Raw genomic sequence first — 15,507 nt, forward strand, 5'->3', positions numbered from 1 at the left:
AATGTTCTGTGACAACTGTTTATCAGCTACCATTATTTGACATTCTGGTCCATAAAACGGCTACTTGGGTTAAATTTGCAACTTGATGAAATAATTTGTCTCATTTTCGCGTGCGCGGTTATTTGGTTGCCTTTTAAATTCACATACTCATTTAAGATAAATTACAGAAAAAACAATGGGAGATATAAAGTTAAGGGATGCACATATAGAGATGATTGATAAAGAAGGCCTACATGCCCTAAATCCCGGACTACTTTCTTTCAGAGAGCGGCCTTGGTCGTCGGATGACCTAACATTCCCAATTATGGTTGGTCCTGACGGGTTTGACAACTTGGAGGAAAAATCGGATAAGGGATCAATTAGTGAGCGCTACATTGGCTCTGTATCCGGTCGTTGGTAAATCTCTCGTAGTAGCTACTGATGTACTTGAAATCATCAAAGTTGCAGAGCTTCGTCGTATAGCTCTAGGGAGTCGTTTTATCAACATAAACCACTTGAAACCCGAACCCGAACCCGTCACTAATCTGATACAACCCGAATCGAATATGGCCCGATCTGCTTTGATCCGACCCGAGTAACCCGATTCGTCGTATAGCTCTAGCTCTAGGAAGTTGTTTTATCAACAGAAACCACTTAAAAATCCGAAGCCGAACCCGTCACTGACTTGACACAACCCGAATCCAATATGACCCGACCTGCTTTGATTCGACCCAAGTAACCCGATTGCCACCTCTAGTCAAACCTCTGACGGGTTTTTACGAAATTTTAACCCCGGAGTGGATTTGCCTACCCCTAAAAAAAAAGAGATAAAAAAACCACACGTCTCACTATCTCAGTCTTGGGTTGCTGGTTGGCTTCAGTTCTTCTCTCTCAAATAGGAGTAACAAGGTAATTATTGCTGCTTATTTTCTATTTTTGTTAGATTGATAGTGTATTTGTGCAATTGGAGTGAGTAATTGCTGCGTATTTTCTATTTTTCCCAAACCCTAAATCTGTAATCTCTTTGCTCTTCTGCTTGTTTAATCATGTTCCGAGAAATTGCCTGTGTCGTCGTGCTCTGTTCTAAAATGAAGCGGCTTTTAATGTCGCTTCTTGGCAGTAATGGTGTAACATAGGTTGGTTCTAGGTTAAAAAAAGTGAACATTTTGACGAGCTTTTGTATATGTTGCCTGAGTGCCCACCAACTGTTTGATGAAATTCCTGAATGACAGAAAAAAGCAAAGCTGATATTTTTTGAAATATCAGAGGTGCGTACGAGATGGGGAAACGAGGAAAGAAGGGAGAAAATAATGGGGTTGGTGCATCTTTGTCAATTAGAGAAGAAGCTAGCGGAAAACGACAATCTCACAATCCTAAATCCATGCTTAAACTTAAGCACCTTCAAAATTTGGCTGTTTGGGCTACTGAGAATGCGCAGGCAGCTAGTTTGGGTGCCTTCTTTGGTCATTCTTTTGCTGAATTTGGCGAATCATTAGGAGTTCCTCCTGATCCTTCTCTTTTCTCTTGCCAAAGGTCTTTCCTTTTTTCTTCTTCTACTCAGTTCTTTTAATATTTTAATGTCTATGACTCTCTGTTCAATTGCGTTGTGGATTCCGGCTCTAGTCAGCTTAGGGTTGATTTGTTGAGGTGCACATTTAGGTTTGTGGATTTTGGTCTCACACATTGCCCGCTCCTTCCCGGACTATGGTACGTCACCCCACTATTGCTGGCAGAGCAGTTGGGCACTTGGGCCGTGAGCGCGGTGGCACCGGCTTCCCGTTATGTACCACATGTGCTTCTTTGGGCAGACGAGACAAAGAAGCAAGGGTAAAAAGAAGCGCATTTTGGGAACTTACATTTCCAAACTCACTGATCTCGCCAAATCGCTCCCTTTGCTGGGGGCATCCATGGGGTGTCATCTACATTCAACAATTGTCCCATTATATTGCCCTGCACCTTTGAACTGGTTGATGTGATGTTGGTGGTCCTGTTAATTTGATTTGGCTCTAGTTAGAAGAAATCATTTCTTTTCCTGACTAATGTGGGTTCCTTCTTAAATGTACAGGTGTGAAACAATTCTTCAACCGGGTTTCAACTGCACCATCCGGATTGAAAAGAATAAAGCGAAGAGGAAGAGACGCAGCAAAGTTATGGTTTCTGCACAGAATAATGCTGTTTACACCTGCCATTTTTGTTCCCATCGTAACTCAAAACGCGGGACCCCTAAAGGATATGTGAAAGAAATAGCTCCTTCGTGGGCCATCTCTTCAATAAATGGTTCTGTAAGCTCTGCAATACAAAGGGGCATTATAATGGAGAGAAATAGTACAAGCAATGCCACCATGGACAAGGCAAATGTAACGCCCTTGCCAGCAGCAAGTAGTGCTATTGATTTCCTAGTCGGCAGTCCAGCAAGTCTGACAGCCACAACTGGTGTCAAATTGTTGGATAGTAAGAGGAAAAGGAAAAAAACTGGACATAAGAAATCAGGTGATGATGCTTTGGTTAGCTCAGCTTCCGCTATAATAGAAAAGGCCAGTGGCACCTCGAAAAGGAGAAAGAAATCTTGGACTACTCTTAAAGAAATAGCTGAAAATGAACAAAATGAGAGAAACAAGAGGTTTACAAACTTCTCAATTCCATTTGTATTATAGGTAAGTTGTTTGGTGACCTGGATTGAACAATGAGCGCTGGGAAAATCTTGACACCGATATTTACCATATTCTAGTAACCGACGATTGGTCATCTCTGAAGACAGGTCAGTGTCAAAATTCTCAAGATCGCTAAAGTTATGACTCCGAGATTCACCATCTTCTTTGCTTCAAGGTAGTTTTAGTTTTGGGGTGTATTTCGTTAATAGTAGACTGTTATTCGTGTGATGTGAGTTGATGGAGGATGAAATGACAATAGGTGTATGTTTCCTTAATTTGTTGCAAGATTTATAACATAAGGTAATTTGATGGCAATTTTTTTATTGTTAATTGTACTTGATAGCATTGAGCCTTATGCCCTTATCCTTGTAATTGGAATTGACTCGTCTGGTGCTTAGTTCTTTCTATTCAGAGTACTTAGCAATTATAACTTGATAAGAACTCGTGATTCAGGGAAGGCTGATGTTTTCCAATGCCTCTCTTTCGACTTTTTCAGGAGAATGTTGCCTCTCTTTCGACTTTTTCAGGAGAATTTTGCGTCGAATTTTGATGGATACTACGTTCAAACCCTAGAACAATTTGACCTTAGCATATGTTGAGTATTTAGTTTTGATAATGACAAGTTTATGTATGCTAATGATGTGTGTTTCATGATTGGAAGTGTGAAGACAATTCTTTGGAGGCTACATGCCACTGGTTTAGACCAGAGGACTCTTACTCAAAGAAACCTGCTTAAAGGGATTATGGCTGACGAGAATACAGCTGCTCATGTATGTTACCTTCGCCATTTATGAGCTACAGAGAATATCTTTTGGATGGCTGAACTGAAGTGGCTACTATAATGACTTGCTTTGATTGCAGGATATCAACAGTGAAAGACCTGAGTACGGTTTGCTGCGAGGTGCTTTGAGCTTCTAATCTTGTCTCAGTTACTTGCTTTGTTGTTGTGTGTGGTCACTGTTACATGACTGATGGTTCGGTATTCGAGGAACGGGTTTGAGTTCGTAAATGGTATTGCTTTCGAGTTTAAAGCACCATGTCAACCTAGATTACTAACAGAGTAACAGACTCCTTCCCAGAACAGATTCGGACTGAACCCTAATCCATACAACTATGGAGAATGGAGACTTGTGTACTTATTGTTGCAACGACATAACTCGCAGTGCCTCCTCTCCCACCCTCCTCTGCGCCATTAGTAGCGCTCTTAGTAGCAAAGAATTTGTCATGACCGACTTGGGTGAACTTCACTATTTTCAGCATGTTTATGTCACTTCAAATTTGGCAGGGCTCTTTCTCTGGCAGTTCAACTACAACTACAACAGCACTACCCCAGTGCTTCTGGCAGTTCAAATATATGGCAGAAATTTGAGAATGGCGAAAATGGGCTATTGTAATCCGTGTGCCTACTTCCCTTGACACTTGTACTAAACTACATGGCGAATCTGACGCCGCTTTTGATGATCCTCGTACCAACCATTCAAATGCTCAAATCTATAAGTCGCCTTTGTCTTCACTTGCCATATTCTCCAATGCTGAATAAGCCAGTTGCCTCCACACCTTTCGCTCCACATCAAGGTACTGTGTATATCTGGGGCATAACCTCATTTCTTGGTCGGCGGAATAGCTCTTCACGTCCAAATGCAGAGTCTGTATATCACATTGTTTCCAAAACATGCTGGCTTCATGCACTCGTTCACAAACTCGGTCATCCAGTGATGAGCGCCACTCTAGTTTATTGCAATAATATGAGTGCGGTCCACTTGTCGGCGCATCATGTACATCAACATAACAAGTACATTGAAATAGACATCCGTTTTGTACAAGAAAACCAACTCGACCAGGTCTGTGTCTTCCTCGTCATTTCGTTTCTTCAATATGCTGATATTTTCTGGGAGAGCCTCCCTACACAGCTACACTATTCTTCTAAGAGTTTGATCCATTCTTTGCATTCGTCCTGCCTTGATTGCAGGGGTGTGTTAGACACTATTTATGTGTCCCTTTGTATTGTTTATGCTGTATAGTTACTGTATTTATCATTATTAGTAATCCCCTAGAATAATACAAGTCAATCCCTTGGAAGGTTTCAATTCCTACAGTCTCAGGAAGTTTTCTTATATTCTTCTAGACCGATATCAATTGGATGTTGTACATAGGGCTAGAAATCCTTGAACCTTGACAAACACAAGATATCACTGTAGGGAGAGGAGATAAACTAAATTATAAAACATAATTACCTGTAAAGTAGTATAGTACAATAGTACATACAAGTTATTAATCAAGTTTACAGCGAATTGACAAAGCATAATAGTTGTGTTTACATTCAACTACGGCAGTTTGTAGTATTTATAGTTCTATCTTAGGACTTCAGTTGTCGAGCGCCTGCTTTCAAAGTCACATCCCCTTGGGAATCTGCAATCGTCAATGTTACAAGCAGAGTTAGTTTACTGTCAGCAGAACTTTCTAAGCAAAAGGAAACTGTTATATTTTTTCACTCATAAGTATGATATGTTTAATGATATACCTCTTGCAGGAAGATTGTCTTTAACTAGCATTGGGCAGGTTGTCTCTTGCTGATTGAAGTCTGCTTATGGCATCGGTTATTTTCATTCGATCATGTGGCAAATGGTTGGAGCACGACACCCCTACATTAATCACAGAAACAATGCATTCCCCTCTTCGTTGAACCTCATCTTTATTTGCTCTCGTGTCATCGACTTCTTCAGTGAGATCGTCTTTTTCAAGTAATGGATCTACAATTTGTAGGACTTGGTCAGGTAATGCTCCTCTTGCATGCAGATGAAGGTTGTAGCCTTCCTTAAACATGTCATCTGTTGGACCTTTTCCTGTCATCAGCTCAAGTAGCAATATACCATAGCTGTAAACATCACCCTCTGTAGATGGCTCACTTCCGAACCCGTACTCTGACATATGACCCATGACAAGGCTTAGACACATAAATAGGGAGTAGATAGATAGATAGATAAGCAAGAGTAAAAACATTCATTGACTATATATATTAGCTTGGCAACCTCACAAACCGTGTTTGTGTTTGTATGAAGCGCTCTACATTTTGGTAAGAAAAAAACATATTCCAGCAACCATTTTAGCATCAGGTCCAGAGGATTACTTAGTTTCGGCACTGAAGTATGATTATATTATCTCATGGTCTTCGTCAGACTAATTAAGTAATTATAATTAGGAATCACACTATTATTACCTGGAGCAGCATAGCCTACGGTTCCCTTGATCCCAATTGTACTACTTTGATTTGGATGACGAGGTTGAGTAAGAAACTTTGCTAATCCAAAATCCCCAACATGAGTGACCATGTCATCATCTAGCAATATGTTGCTTGGTTTCAAGTCGCAGTGCACTATTGGAGTTTCACACTCATGGTGAAGATAGTTGAGTGCATGGGCTACATCAATCGCTAAATTAACCCTTTGAGCAAGGCTCATGTTTTGATGCACCCCATGTAACCATCTGTCTAGACTCCCATTGGGCATGAACTCATATACTAGAGCTTTAAAATCATTTCCCTGAAAATCAATACTGGAACAAACTGTTATGATACCTACCAGATTCCGGTGACGCACATTCCTTAATGTTTTGCATTCTGACATGAAACTCTTTGATGCACCACGGTGTTCCAGGTTGAGAACTTTCACAGCAACCGTCTTTCCATCCAAAATCCCTTTGAACACTGATCCAAAAGACCCCTTCCCAAGTTGGTTATCTGAAGAAAAACCAGCTGTCGCTTTAAGTAACATGTCGTAAGACACCTTCATAATTGCATTCCCCATCACTGAACCTGGTAAAAGAGGCGTCTTCTTTTTTTTGATACATGCCAGGTACAGCCCTGCTCCCATGGCCAAAACCGCAACAAGTGCACTGACAACGGGAATTATCAACTTAAGGGCATGGGGCATTGCTCTTTTTTTCCTTTTTGTGCTTTTATTCTGAATGCACTTGGGTAAATGCAGCTGTTTAATCCCTCCACAAAGCCTACTATTGCCAGCAACAAAAAACGCACTTCCATTTGCAAATACGGAATTTGTTGGAACACTTCCCTCAAAATCGTTGTATGACAAGTTTAGGTAATATAATGTGGGAAATCTTGAGAAGAAGGGTGGAATTTGGCCAGACAAATTGTTTCGAGAAAGGTCAATTTTTAGGAGGCTAGATAAAGAAGCGAAGGATGGAGGAATATTTCCGTAGAAGGAATTTTCTGCCATGAACAGGTACTGAAGGTCAGCACAGTCACCTAAACCGTCTGGAATGACGCCTGAAAACTTATTGTTAGACAGTATTAAGTTGTCTAGGTTATTTTGTTTACTCATTTCCAAAGGTAGGGAGCCCTCCAAATGATTATAAGACAAATCTAGTTCAACAAATGAAGCAGATCCTTCAAATAGCTCATTACCTAAGGTTCCACTGAGTTCGTTGTATGATAAGCTCATGTACAACAAGCTTTTGCAATTTCCGAGGCTTGGAGGTATGCTCCCTTCCAATATATTATTCTGTAGACCAAGACTACTCAAGAATGATAAATTTCCCAATGAGTTTGGAATTTTACCTGACAGTCTGTTGGAAAACAAATGAATGTTTTCTAGAAACTGAAGCTTCCCGATATCATGAGGAATAGAGCCTGTTAATTTGCAGTTATCCATAACTAAATCAACTAAGCTGGCAAGATTGGTAATGCCTGCAGGAATTGTTCCGCTTATCAGAGTATCTTCGGTGATGAACCATTCCAATGAGGTGGAGAGATTGGCTACAGATTTGGGTAATATTCCTGAAATGTTATTGCTTCCAAAATGTAGGATTGTTAATTGGCTACAGTTAACCAGTGTATTTACGAAGTTGATATCACCTGTTAGGTAATTTCCCCCAATAGTTAATTCAGAGAGGTTATAAAAATACCGAAAATCATGAGGAAAGGTTCCAGTAAAACTATTACTCTCAAGTCCAAGAAGCTGAAGTGCTGTGAGGTTTTGTATCGTGATTGGAATTGATCCTGAAAAGTTGTTATCTCCAAGGTGTAAAAAATACAATTGAGGAACGGTGAAGCCCATATGCTCGGGGAGTTCCCCGTGCATTTGGTTTTCAAGAAAATCAAGAACTTGAAGGGATGAGATATTGAAAAGGGATGTGGGAATTGTGCCAGAGAGATTATTCGCTCCAAATGCAAAGAATGTTAGGTTTTGCAACCTACCAATGCTACTTGGGATTGTCCCGGTAAACGAGTTCATTGCAGCAGATACAACAACTAAGGAGGTAAGGTTCTGTATGATGTCGAAAACAGGACCTGTTAGATAGTTATGGCGCATACGAAGGTCTTGTAGCTCCGACAATGCACTTAATCCTGCTGGGAGTCTTCCCCTGAGCTTATTGTAGGCTAAGGATACATATCTGAGGCTGCGACAACGAGATATATTGGCTGGAATTTCACCGGTAAGTGTGTTATTATTTATCCTAAGTTCTTCTAGCCTTAATATATGGCTTACTTGTTTCGGGATTTCGCCAGATAAACTATTATTATAAAGCTTAATGATTTTCAGGAAACTCAGATTCCCTATGAAAGGGGATATGGTTCCTGCCAATCCTTTTGAATTTAGATCCAATACAGTCACTCGATTATGTGTGCGCCCACAAGTAATCCCCTCCCAACTACAGTGCGGAATAGAGTCGTTCCATGAACTTAAAACCCCATTCGGATGATCTACAAGCCGGTTTTTGATTGCCAGCAATGCGACTCGGTCAGTCTCGTTGCCCGAGTACTTAACACTACCCTGGGTTTCAGTTGCTGCAATATTTTGCACCAGGAAAACAAAGACTACAAGAAAAGCTGGTTTCTTTCTCAGTAAAGAAACGAAATTTGAGGGATTATCATGGGTTTGGTGGTGCATCTGTTTCATTTTTGTAACTTGTGAGCACTGAGCAGTTGTTTAAGTGTGAGCTGAGTTGCTCTTCAACTTGATGTCTCTTTTTTATAAGCATTTTAATTAACCCAAACCCTTGTTTAAGACGTAAATATCCGTTCTAGACTTAAAACCGGTCAAGTATGTCAAATAAAACAAATCTACAGTAATTAAAATACCCAGTCTCAAGTCATTGAAAGAAGTCAGCTCTCTTCATTTAAGTTGGTCAATGTTCTGTGACGACTGTTTATTAGCTACCATTATTGACATTCTGGTTCATAAAACGTCTACTTTGGGCTAAATTTGTAACTTTATGAAGTCGTAATTTGTCTCAGTCAGTCAGTTGCACGCGTAAAAGATATTGGGTTACTTGGGTGTCTTCCAAATCCGTGTGAATTGTAAATCTTTGAGGTTTTGTCTTGTCTTGAGGAAGGGTGGAATATTATGTAAGATAAGGTGAGGTGATATAATTTGCAAAATATATATCTATATCTATATAAAAGTATAATATAAGAACCACTTTCTACTAAACTGTACACGTGTCATCTCCTTATTAAAAATTTTTCCGCCTAAAAAATTGCGTCGAGAACTGCATATGAAGATAATTATCGACTGTTTTTCGATAATTATCAATTTTGAACCTGGTAATTTTAATGAACCTTCATTAAATACCGAAATAGAAGTAAAGCTGGCAAGTAAACCTTCATTTGCCCGGGTACTTGACACTACCTTGGACTTGAGTTGCTGCTATATTTTGCACAACAAAAACATAGATGACAAGTAAAGCTGGTTTCTTTCTCAGTGTAGAAATGAAATTTGGTGGCCTATCTGTTTTATTTTTGTAACTTGTTAGCAGTTGTTGAAGTGTGAGTTGCTCTTCGACTTGATGTCTCTTTTTTTATAAGCATTTCAATTAGACTAGTTAATTAGTCGTCATTACTTCATTACTCATTCACAGTATGAGGTTATACTTCTTGTTATCACTTGACTTGAGGATTTAAGGACTATCTTAGGTCAATGAACGTTACATCCCAAAATGTGCAGATAATTTATATTATGTGCATTAGTGACGTATGCACAATGTTTGGAATAACATCGTGGTAATGGTGGTGAATTGTTGAAGATAGGTTTAAGAGTGTCGAAGTGGGCTAACAGAAATTTGATCAAAGTCCAAGGTCGTGTCAGGTCGATGCACTCTATTTCCAAGACTTTCTATTTCATTTACTTCTTTAAGTTATAGTCAACAAAAAATGCAATCTCTCAAGATTTTTCTAGGCATATTTAGATGTTTTCATTGGTGCCGAAAACTTTTTTGGTTAATTAATTGTGTTTAATATGAAATATGAATTACTTATGCGATTCTGCCTAACAATGTGGAATTTTGAGTAACACTATGAAGAGTTTTATGTTCTAAAATGAATAACTTGATTGATTAAGTGGCTTCGTCGGAGTGTAATGATTCTCCTTAAGGAAATGAGGTTAGTGCCCCACTCAAACAAAGAGTTTACTCTTGCTGCTGGTTAAGTGGTTTCCTCGTTCAATCAGTGTAATAATTCTTCTTTTGAAAGAAAAATGAGGTCAGTGCCCCACTCAAACAAAGACTTCCATGTCAGAAACATTTTAAGTTGGTAATATTGGACTTTTTCCGTCCCCGTCATTTGTTTACCTTTTTATATTGGAAATGTCTTTGAAGAGTTAATTTGGTCATCCAAAAAAACCTATTGTCAACTTGTCATCTAATAACAATATCCAGAAATTGCCCCCTCCCCTCGCCCTCTCCTTGGTCTTTGTACCAAAACAAAAGTTAAACAAATGACCTTGTGTATCTTCTGCTTCTTCAATGACATTATCTTCTTCGAGTGATGGGTCTACAATTTGTAGGACTTGGGAGGTAATGCTCTCCTTGCATGCAAATAAAGGCGGTAGGCTGTAGCTAGGGATGGCAATGGGTGGGATATGGATGGAGTGGAGACATATTCGTTGGTGTAGATAAACTTTTGGACTTTTGGTGTATTAGTGTATATATGTGTTTTCCTATGATTACTTGATTGAATAAGAATAGTTTGACAATGTGGAAATTTTTAGTAGCACTGAAGGAGTTCTGCATTACTGCTGCCGTTACGGCCGTAGCTATCAATAATGTGGTGAACAAGATGTGATTGTAGAACAACAGTTCTGTGCTGGACTGCTGGATTCATTGTTGTGCTTGGTCCCTGACTTTCTAACCCCGCTTACGAGATTCGAATAGTAAACTATGTTGGTGGTTTTAGTGAAATTGACGATTCATTTAGTGTAGTCGGGGTTTGGTTCATTGGAGTGTATGTTCTTAAAGCCGATTCTGATTTTTAAAACTTTTATGCTCAATAAGCATTTTAGACAAGCCCAATATAAACCTTCATTCAAACATTTCATTAGTAATTGGATGATAAAAAAAACCGATAAAATCAAGCTATAAGCTCTGTTAACTAAATTTCTAGCTTGACCCATTATATTCAAGCCGAAGCTCACTCCTATTTGTTCTTAAAGCCGATTCTATTTTTAAAACGTTTATGCTCAATAATCATTTTAGACAAGCCCAATATAAACCTTCATTCAAATAGTTCATTAGTACTTGGATAATAAAAAACCGATAAAATCAACTCTTAACGTGAGCTATGTGCTTTCGGGGCTGAATTTGATCTTTAACCTTTTGAGCTTTATAAACTTTTAGGCTCGCTCAACATAAAACTTTATTTGTCAAGACATATTCAAGTTCTACCAAAATTGACATTAGGATCTATGGACTTCATTTATTTTCTCTAAATATTAATTTAAATGTATTTTCTTTTTTTAATTGAAAATATCACTTTTCGCAAAAAATTAGTGCCGTTAAATTGTTGCAAAATCCGATATTGACTGTCGAGAGGAAATCCGATATGGAGTTTCCGTATACGAAAGGCGATATGTTCTCATCTAAAAGGGAAGAAGAAGATTTGAAGAATTTATTAGGTGTTTCATGTAATTGACATTAATGATCTGATTCGAATAACCTAACCCAACACCCGAACTAAGAAATAGAGATTGTCCCGTAATCCGAACTAACCCGACTCGAATGTTTATTATCCACACAGTCAATTATCTTGCAATATCTTAGCACCAAAAAAATCTTGCAATATCTAATAACCCACCCAAAAATGACACAAGCCCATATTTGACCCGTTCTTCACTTTAGAGTTTAAATGGATATATTTGTTTATACTGAGACTAATTTCTCGAACATATCACTGGTAAACTCACACAAGCCGATTGCTGACGCAATCAAAGGAAAAAGGAAGAAAGCCATGGAAGGAAGATCAAACTCGGAATTGGAATCCCAACGTCTAAGTTTGAAATTGAAGATTATTGAAGGTGCGCTTTTTTCTTTTTTTTTATAATTTTATTCATTTTAAGACTAAAAATTCTGCAATTTTATTTATTTATTTATTAATTTTAGATTTGGTGAATGTTACTCTGCGAAAAATCTCCTTTGTAAATCGTAACTGTCATTGCAATGCATAACTACATGATAAGTAGTAAAGTACTCGCAGTACTCCTCTCCGTCTCATTTATTTGTTTACTTTTTTTTTTTTGTATTCCTTGTTAGGGAAATTTTATCGAAGCTAAACAAATGAACAGAGCGGACTGAGTATGATTTTGTGAAACCAACTAGTTTTGAAAAAACACAATTCATAATTACAGCATGATAAGTACTGTACATAACTATTTATTTGGATGACGCTTTTTTCCTGATTAAAATCAACCTTTTAGGCGGTCACTCCCCTGTAAGTCCATCAGCGCTACAAAAAGAAATAATTGTTATGTTTAGCAGAACTTCTATTCAAATTAAAACTTTCAGCATTATTCATGATATATATGTCTAATGATATACACTACCTGATTACGCCTATTTCTAGCATTCAGAAGGCCGTCCCTTGCTGATTCAAGCCTGCTTCTAGCATCCACTATTTTCATTCGTTCCTGTGGAAAATGATTTGAGCACGATACTCCGACACTGATCACAGCAGTAACGCATTCCACTCTTCGTTGAAGCTCATCTTGGATTGCCCTTGGGTCTTCGGTTTCTTCAGTGAGATTATCTTCTTCAAGTGATGGGTCTACAATTTGTAAGACTTGGTCAGGTAATGCTGCTTCCCCATGCTTATGAAGGTTGTAGCCTTCATTGAACATGTTGTCTGTTGGACTTTTTCCTGTCATTAGCTCAAGTAGCAATATGCCGTAGCTGTAGACATCACCTTCTGTAGATGGCTCACTTCCGAGCCCATTCTCTGATATGTCAACCCCATTTCAATGCTTAGCCACAAAATTGGTGAGTAGTTAATACATAGACAAAGCCTTAAAACACTCATTTACTATATTTATAAGCAGCATAGCCTATAGTGCCTTTGATTATAATTAGGAATCACACTATTATTACCTGGAGCGCAATAGTAGTAGTACAATCTCAGTGACTTTACACATTTAGCTTGTAGTAGATATATTGGCAATAGTACTTCGTGGTGTTTGTCAGACAAATTATAATTAGGAGTCCCACTTTTATTACCTGGAGCAGCATAGCCAATAGTTCCCTTGATTCCAATTGAACTGCTTTGGTTTGGATGTCGAGGTTGAGTAAGAAACCTTGCTAATCCAAAATCTCTAACATGAGCGACCATGTCATTGTCCAACAATATGTTGCTAGGTTTCAAGTCACAATGCACTATTGGAGTTTCACACTCATGGTGGAGATAACTGAGTGCATGGGCCACATCAATCGCAACATCCACCCTTTGAGCAAGGCTCATGTTTCTGTCGACTCCATGTAACCATTTGTCTAGGCTTCCATTTGGCATGTACTCGTATACTAGAGCTCTAAAATCGTTTCTCTGAAAGTCAATACTAGAACAAGCTGTTATGATGCCTATCAGATTCCGGTGACGGATATTCCTTAACGTGTTGCACTCTGCCATGAAACTCTTAGATGCAAATCGGTGTTGCAAGTTGAGAACTTTAACGGCAACTATTTTTCCATCCAAAATCCCATTAAACACTGATCCAAAAGATCCTGTCCCGACTAGGTTTTCTAAAGAAAAATCAGATGTTGCTTTGAGTAACATGTCGTAAGACACTTTCATGGTTACATTTCCCACCATCGAACCTGATAAAAGAGGTATCTTTTTTTTTTTTATATATATCAGGTAGAGCCCTATGGTCTCTGCCACCATGGCCACCACCCCAACAAGTGCACTGATGATTGGAATTATCACCTTAATCCTTTTCATGCTTCGGTTCTCAATGCATCTAGGTAAATGCAGCTGTTCAATTCCTCCACAAAGTCTGTTATTGCCAACAACAAAGAACGCACTTGCATTTGCAAATACTGAATTTGTTGGAACCCTTCCCTCAAAATCATTGTAGGATAAGTTAAGGTAGTACAATTGGTGTAATTTAGAGAAGTGATGGAGGTATATTTTAAACAACCAAAAGGGGATATAGTTCCTGCCAATTGGTGTATCTATATATTTTTCTCACATTGTACTACCTTCACGGTCTGAGTTTCAGGTTGTTCAGTATTCTCTGTATCACTCTCAACGACTTCTTCAACTTGAGTTGGTTCAGCCATCATAAATTCTGGCATTAAAACCTCGTCTACTGAACATTGAGACGTAGGCTTCTTTATTTTGGGATTGGCTATTTTGGTTAGAAAGGAAGAGATGGGATTATGGTATTCCATCATGAATTGTGAGGCGTCTTTTGGATTTTGAGTTGTAGAAGGTTCAGTCTGGGTTACTGTAGATGTTTTTTCTTCATCAGTTGATGTTGACTGCCTCTTTTTTGTGACATGTCCTTCTTCCAAAACTTTTGTTGGAAGAAAAGACGATGCTCCGAAATGATTTGATTCTGGAGGTAGTATAGAAAGGGGTTGTGGATGTTTTTCAAAAGGTGGTGTATAAACTGGGTATGGAGTGAATATGTCACAGGGCATATTTGGTGGTGTTTTTGACGGATTTTGTAAGGAGGATAACTGTGCTTTTAGGTATTTTAATTTGGACTCTTTTTTAGAAATAATTGGAGATGCTATGGAAACGGTCGTTGCAAGTCGTAGGAGTTCTTGGTGTAATGAAGAGATCTTTTGATGTATCTCCTTTATTGCAAGATCCATGACCGTCACCTTTTTTTATCCAGTTGCTCCAATAGATTGTTTTGGGCTCGTGCATTTTCTGATTGCCAGTTTAATGTTGCTTCTGCAGCACTTATTTGCCTTGTGGAACCATCAGGGTTTTTGATGCCTGGATTTTTAATTTTTCAAGAATGTTTTGAATTTTCTTCCTCAAAATCGGTTGGTGGAAAATTTATGTCTTGTGAAGAAGATGGGCCAAACATGAAAGAGGTAGGGATCTCTTTTTGTGGATCGTCAAGTTTTTCTTGTCTGGAATATTGTACATAGTATTCAAAAGTTTTTCCAGTTGGTTCTCCCAAGAGACCAACATTAGGATCCCCTGATATATATTTTTCCCTAAGGATTTGTTGTGAGGATTTTTTTTTTTTTTTTTGTTTCTTTTCTTTGGATAGTCATCTTCATCTGAGTCTGTCATTATGCAATTTTCAAAGTCACAGTTATCAAAGTATTTGTGTCCTGACTCATCTTTAAATACGTATACTGGATCTCCGAGAGAGTTAAAGGAATGTATAGGAATATTAAGGTAACTCTCATTTTGTTTCATTGGAATGAAAAGTGGAGTGATAGTATTTATTTCAGTACAGAAGATTGGTGGACACGATTTTTCATTTGGTTCTTTTTTGAAAAAGATCTCAATGGTGCCATCCTTTTCTTTGGTAATTTTGGAGTCTAGGGATTGTATAGAAGTGTTAACATCATGTATTCTTTCATAATGAGTAATCCAGGACTCTGGGAGCAGTTTGATGAGTTTATCTTTGAG

At 38.5% G+C, this 15,507-nt stretch overlaps 3 protein-coding genes across 5 annotated transcripts; 2 read left to right on the top strand and 1 right to left on the bottom strand.

Moving 5' to 3' along the window:
* Positions 1–746: 746 nt before the first annotated feature.
* Positions 747–2,943, top strand: LOC141604995 (uncharacterized). 3 transcript variants are annotated; one of them, XM_074423614.1, is made up of 3 exons: positions 747–888; positions 1,246–1,512; positions 2,045–2,943. In XM_074423614.1, exons 2-3 carry the CDS (start codon positions 1,259–1,261, stop codon positions 2,631–2,633), a joined length of 843 nt encoding a protein of 280 aa, XP_074279715.1. In that variant the 5' UTR covers positions 747–888; positions 1,246–1,258; the 3' UTR covers positions 2,634–2,943. The 3 variants fall into 3 exon arrangements, with proteins under 3 accessions (XP_074279715.1, XP_074279714.1, XP_074279713.1); XM_074423613.1 differs by having other exon boundaries at positions 752–888; positions 1,219–1,512; XM_074423612.1 differs by having other exon boundaries at positions 754–888; positions 1,212–1,512.
* On the top strand, positions 2,703–8,642 carry LOC141604996 (uncharacterized). Its single transcript, XM_074423615.1, has 6 exons — positions 2,703–2,805; positions 3,292–3,400; positions 3,492–3,531; positions 3,916–4,471; positions 5,161–8,084; positions 8,192–8,642. Exons 1-4 carry the CDS (start codon positions 2,771–2,773, stop codon positions 4,044–4,046), a joined length of 315 nt encoding a protein of 104 aa, XP_074279716.1. The 5' UTR covers positions 2,703–2,770; the 3' UTR covers positions 4,047–4,471; positions 5,161–8,084; positions 8,192–8,642.
* On the bottom strand, positions 5,172–8,548 carry LOC141606994 (uncharacterized). Its single transcript, XM_074426373.1, has 2 exons — positions 5,848–8,548; positions 5,172–5,551 (listed from the first exon to the last, which is right to left on the bottom strand). Exons 1-2 carry the CDS (start codon positions 8,546–8,548, stop codon positions 5,172–5,174), a joined length of 3,081 nt encoding a protein of 1,026 aa, XP_074282474.1.
* Positions 8,643–15,507: the final 6,865 nt, after the last annotated feature.

The sequence above is a fragment of the Silene latifolia genome, chromosome 10 (assembly GCF_048544455.1).
Source record: "Silene latifolia isolate original U9 population chromosome 10, ASM4854445v1, whole genome shotgun sequence".
Taxonomy (NCBI): domain Eukaryota; kingdom Viridiplantae; phylum Streptophyta; class Magnoliopsida; order Caryophyllales; family Caryophyllaceae; genus Silene; species Silene latifolia.

Coding starts and splice junctions, on each gene's coding strand:
- LOC141606994 (XM_074426373.1), bottom strand. CDS start 8,548: ATGAAACAGATGCACCACCAAACCCATGATAATCCCTCAAATTTCGTT. Junction 5,552..5,847: donor CGTAGGCTATGCTGCTCCAG/GTAATAATAGTG, acceptor GTCATATGTCAG/AGTACGGGTTCGGAAGTGAG.
- LOC141604996 (XM_074423615.1), top strand. CDS start 2,771: ATGACTCCGAGATTCACCATCTTCTTTGCTTCAAG. Junction 2,806..3,291: donor ACCATCTTCTTTGCTTCAAG/GTAGTTTTAGTT, acceptor CATGATTGGAAG/TGTGAAGACAATTCTTTGGA. Junction 3,532..3,915: donor TGAGTACGGTTTGCTGCGAG/GTGCTTTGAGCT, acceptor CAAATTTGGCAG/GGCTCTTTCTCTGGCAGTTC.
- LOC141604995 (XM_074423614.1), top strand. CDS start 1,259: ATGGGGAAACGAGGAAAGAAGGGAGAAAATAATGGGGTTGGTGCATCT. Junction 1,513..2,044: donor TCTCTTTTCTCTTGCCAAAG/GTCTTTCCTTTT, acceptor TTAAATGTACAG/GTGTGAAACAATTCTTCAAC.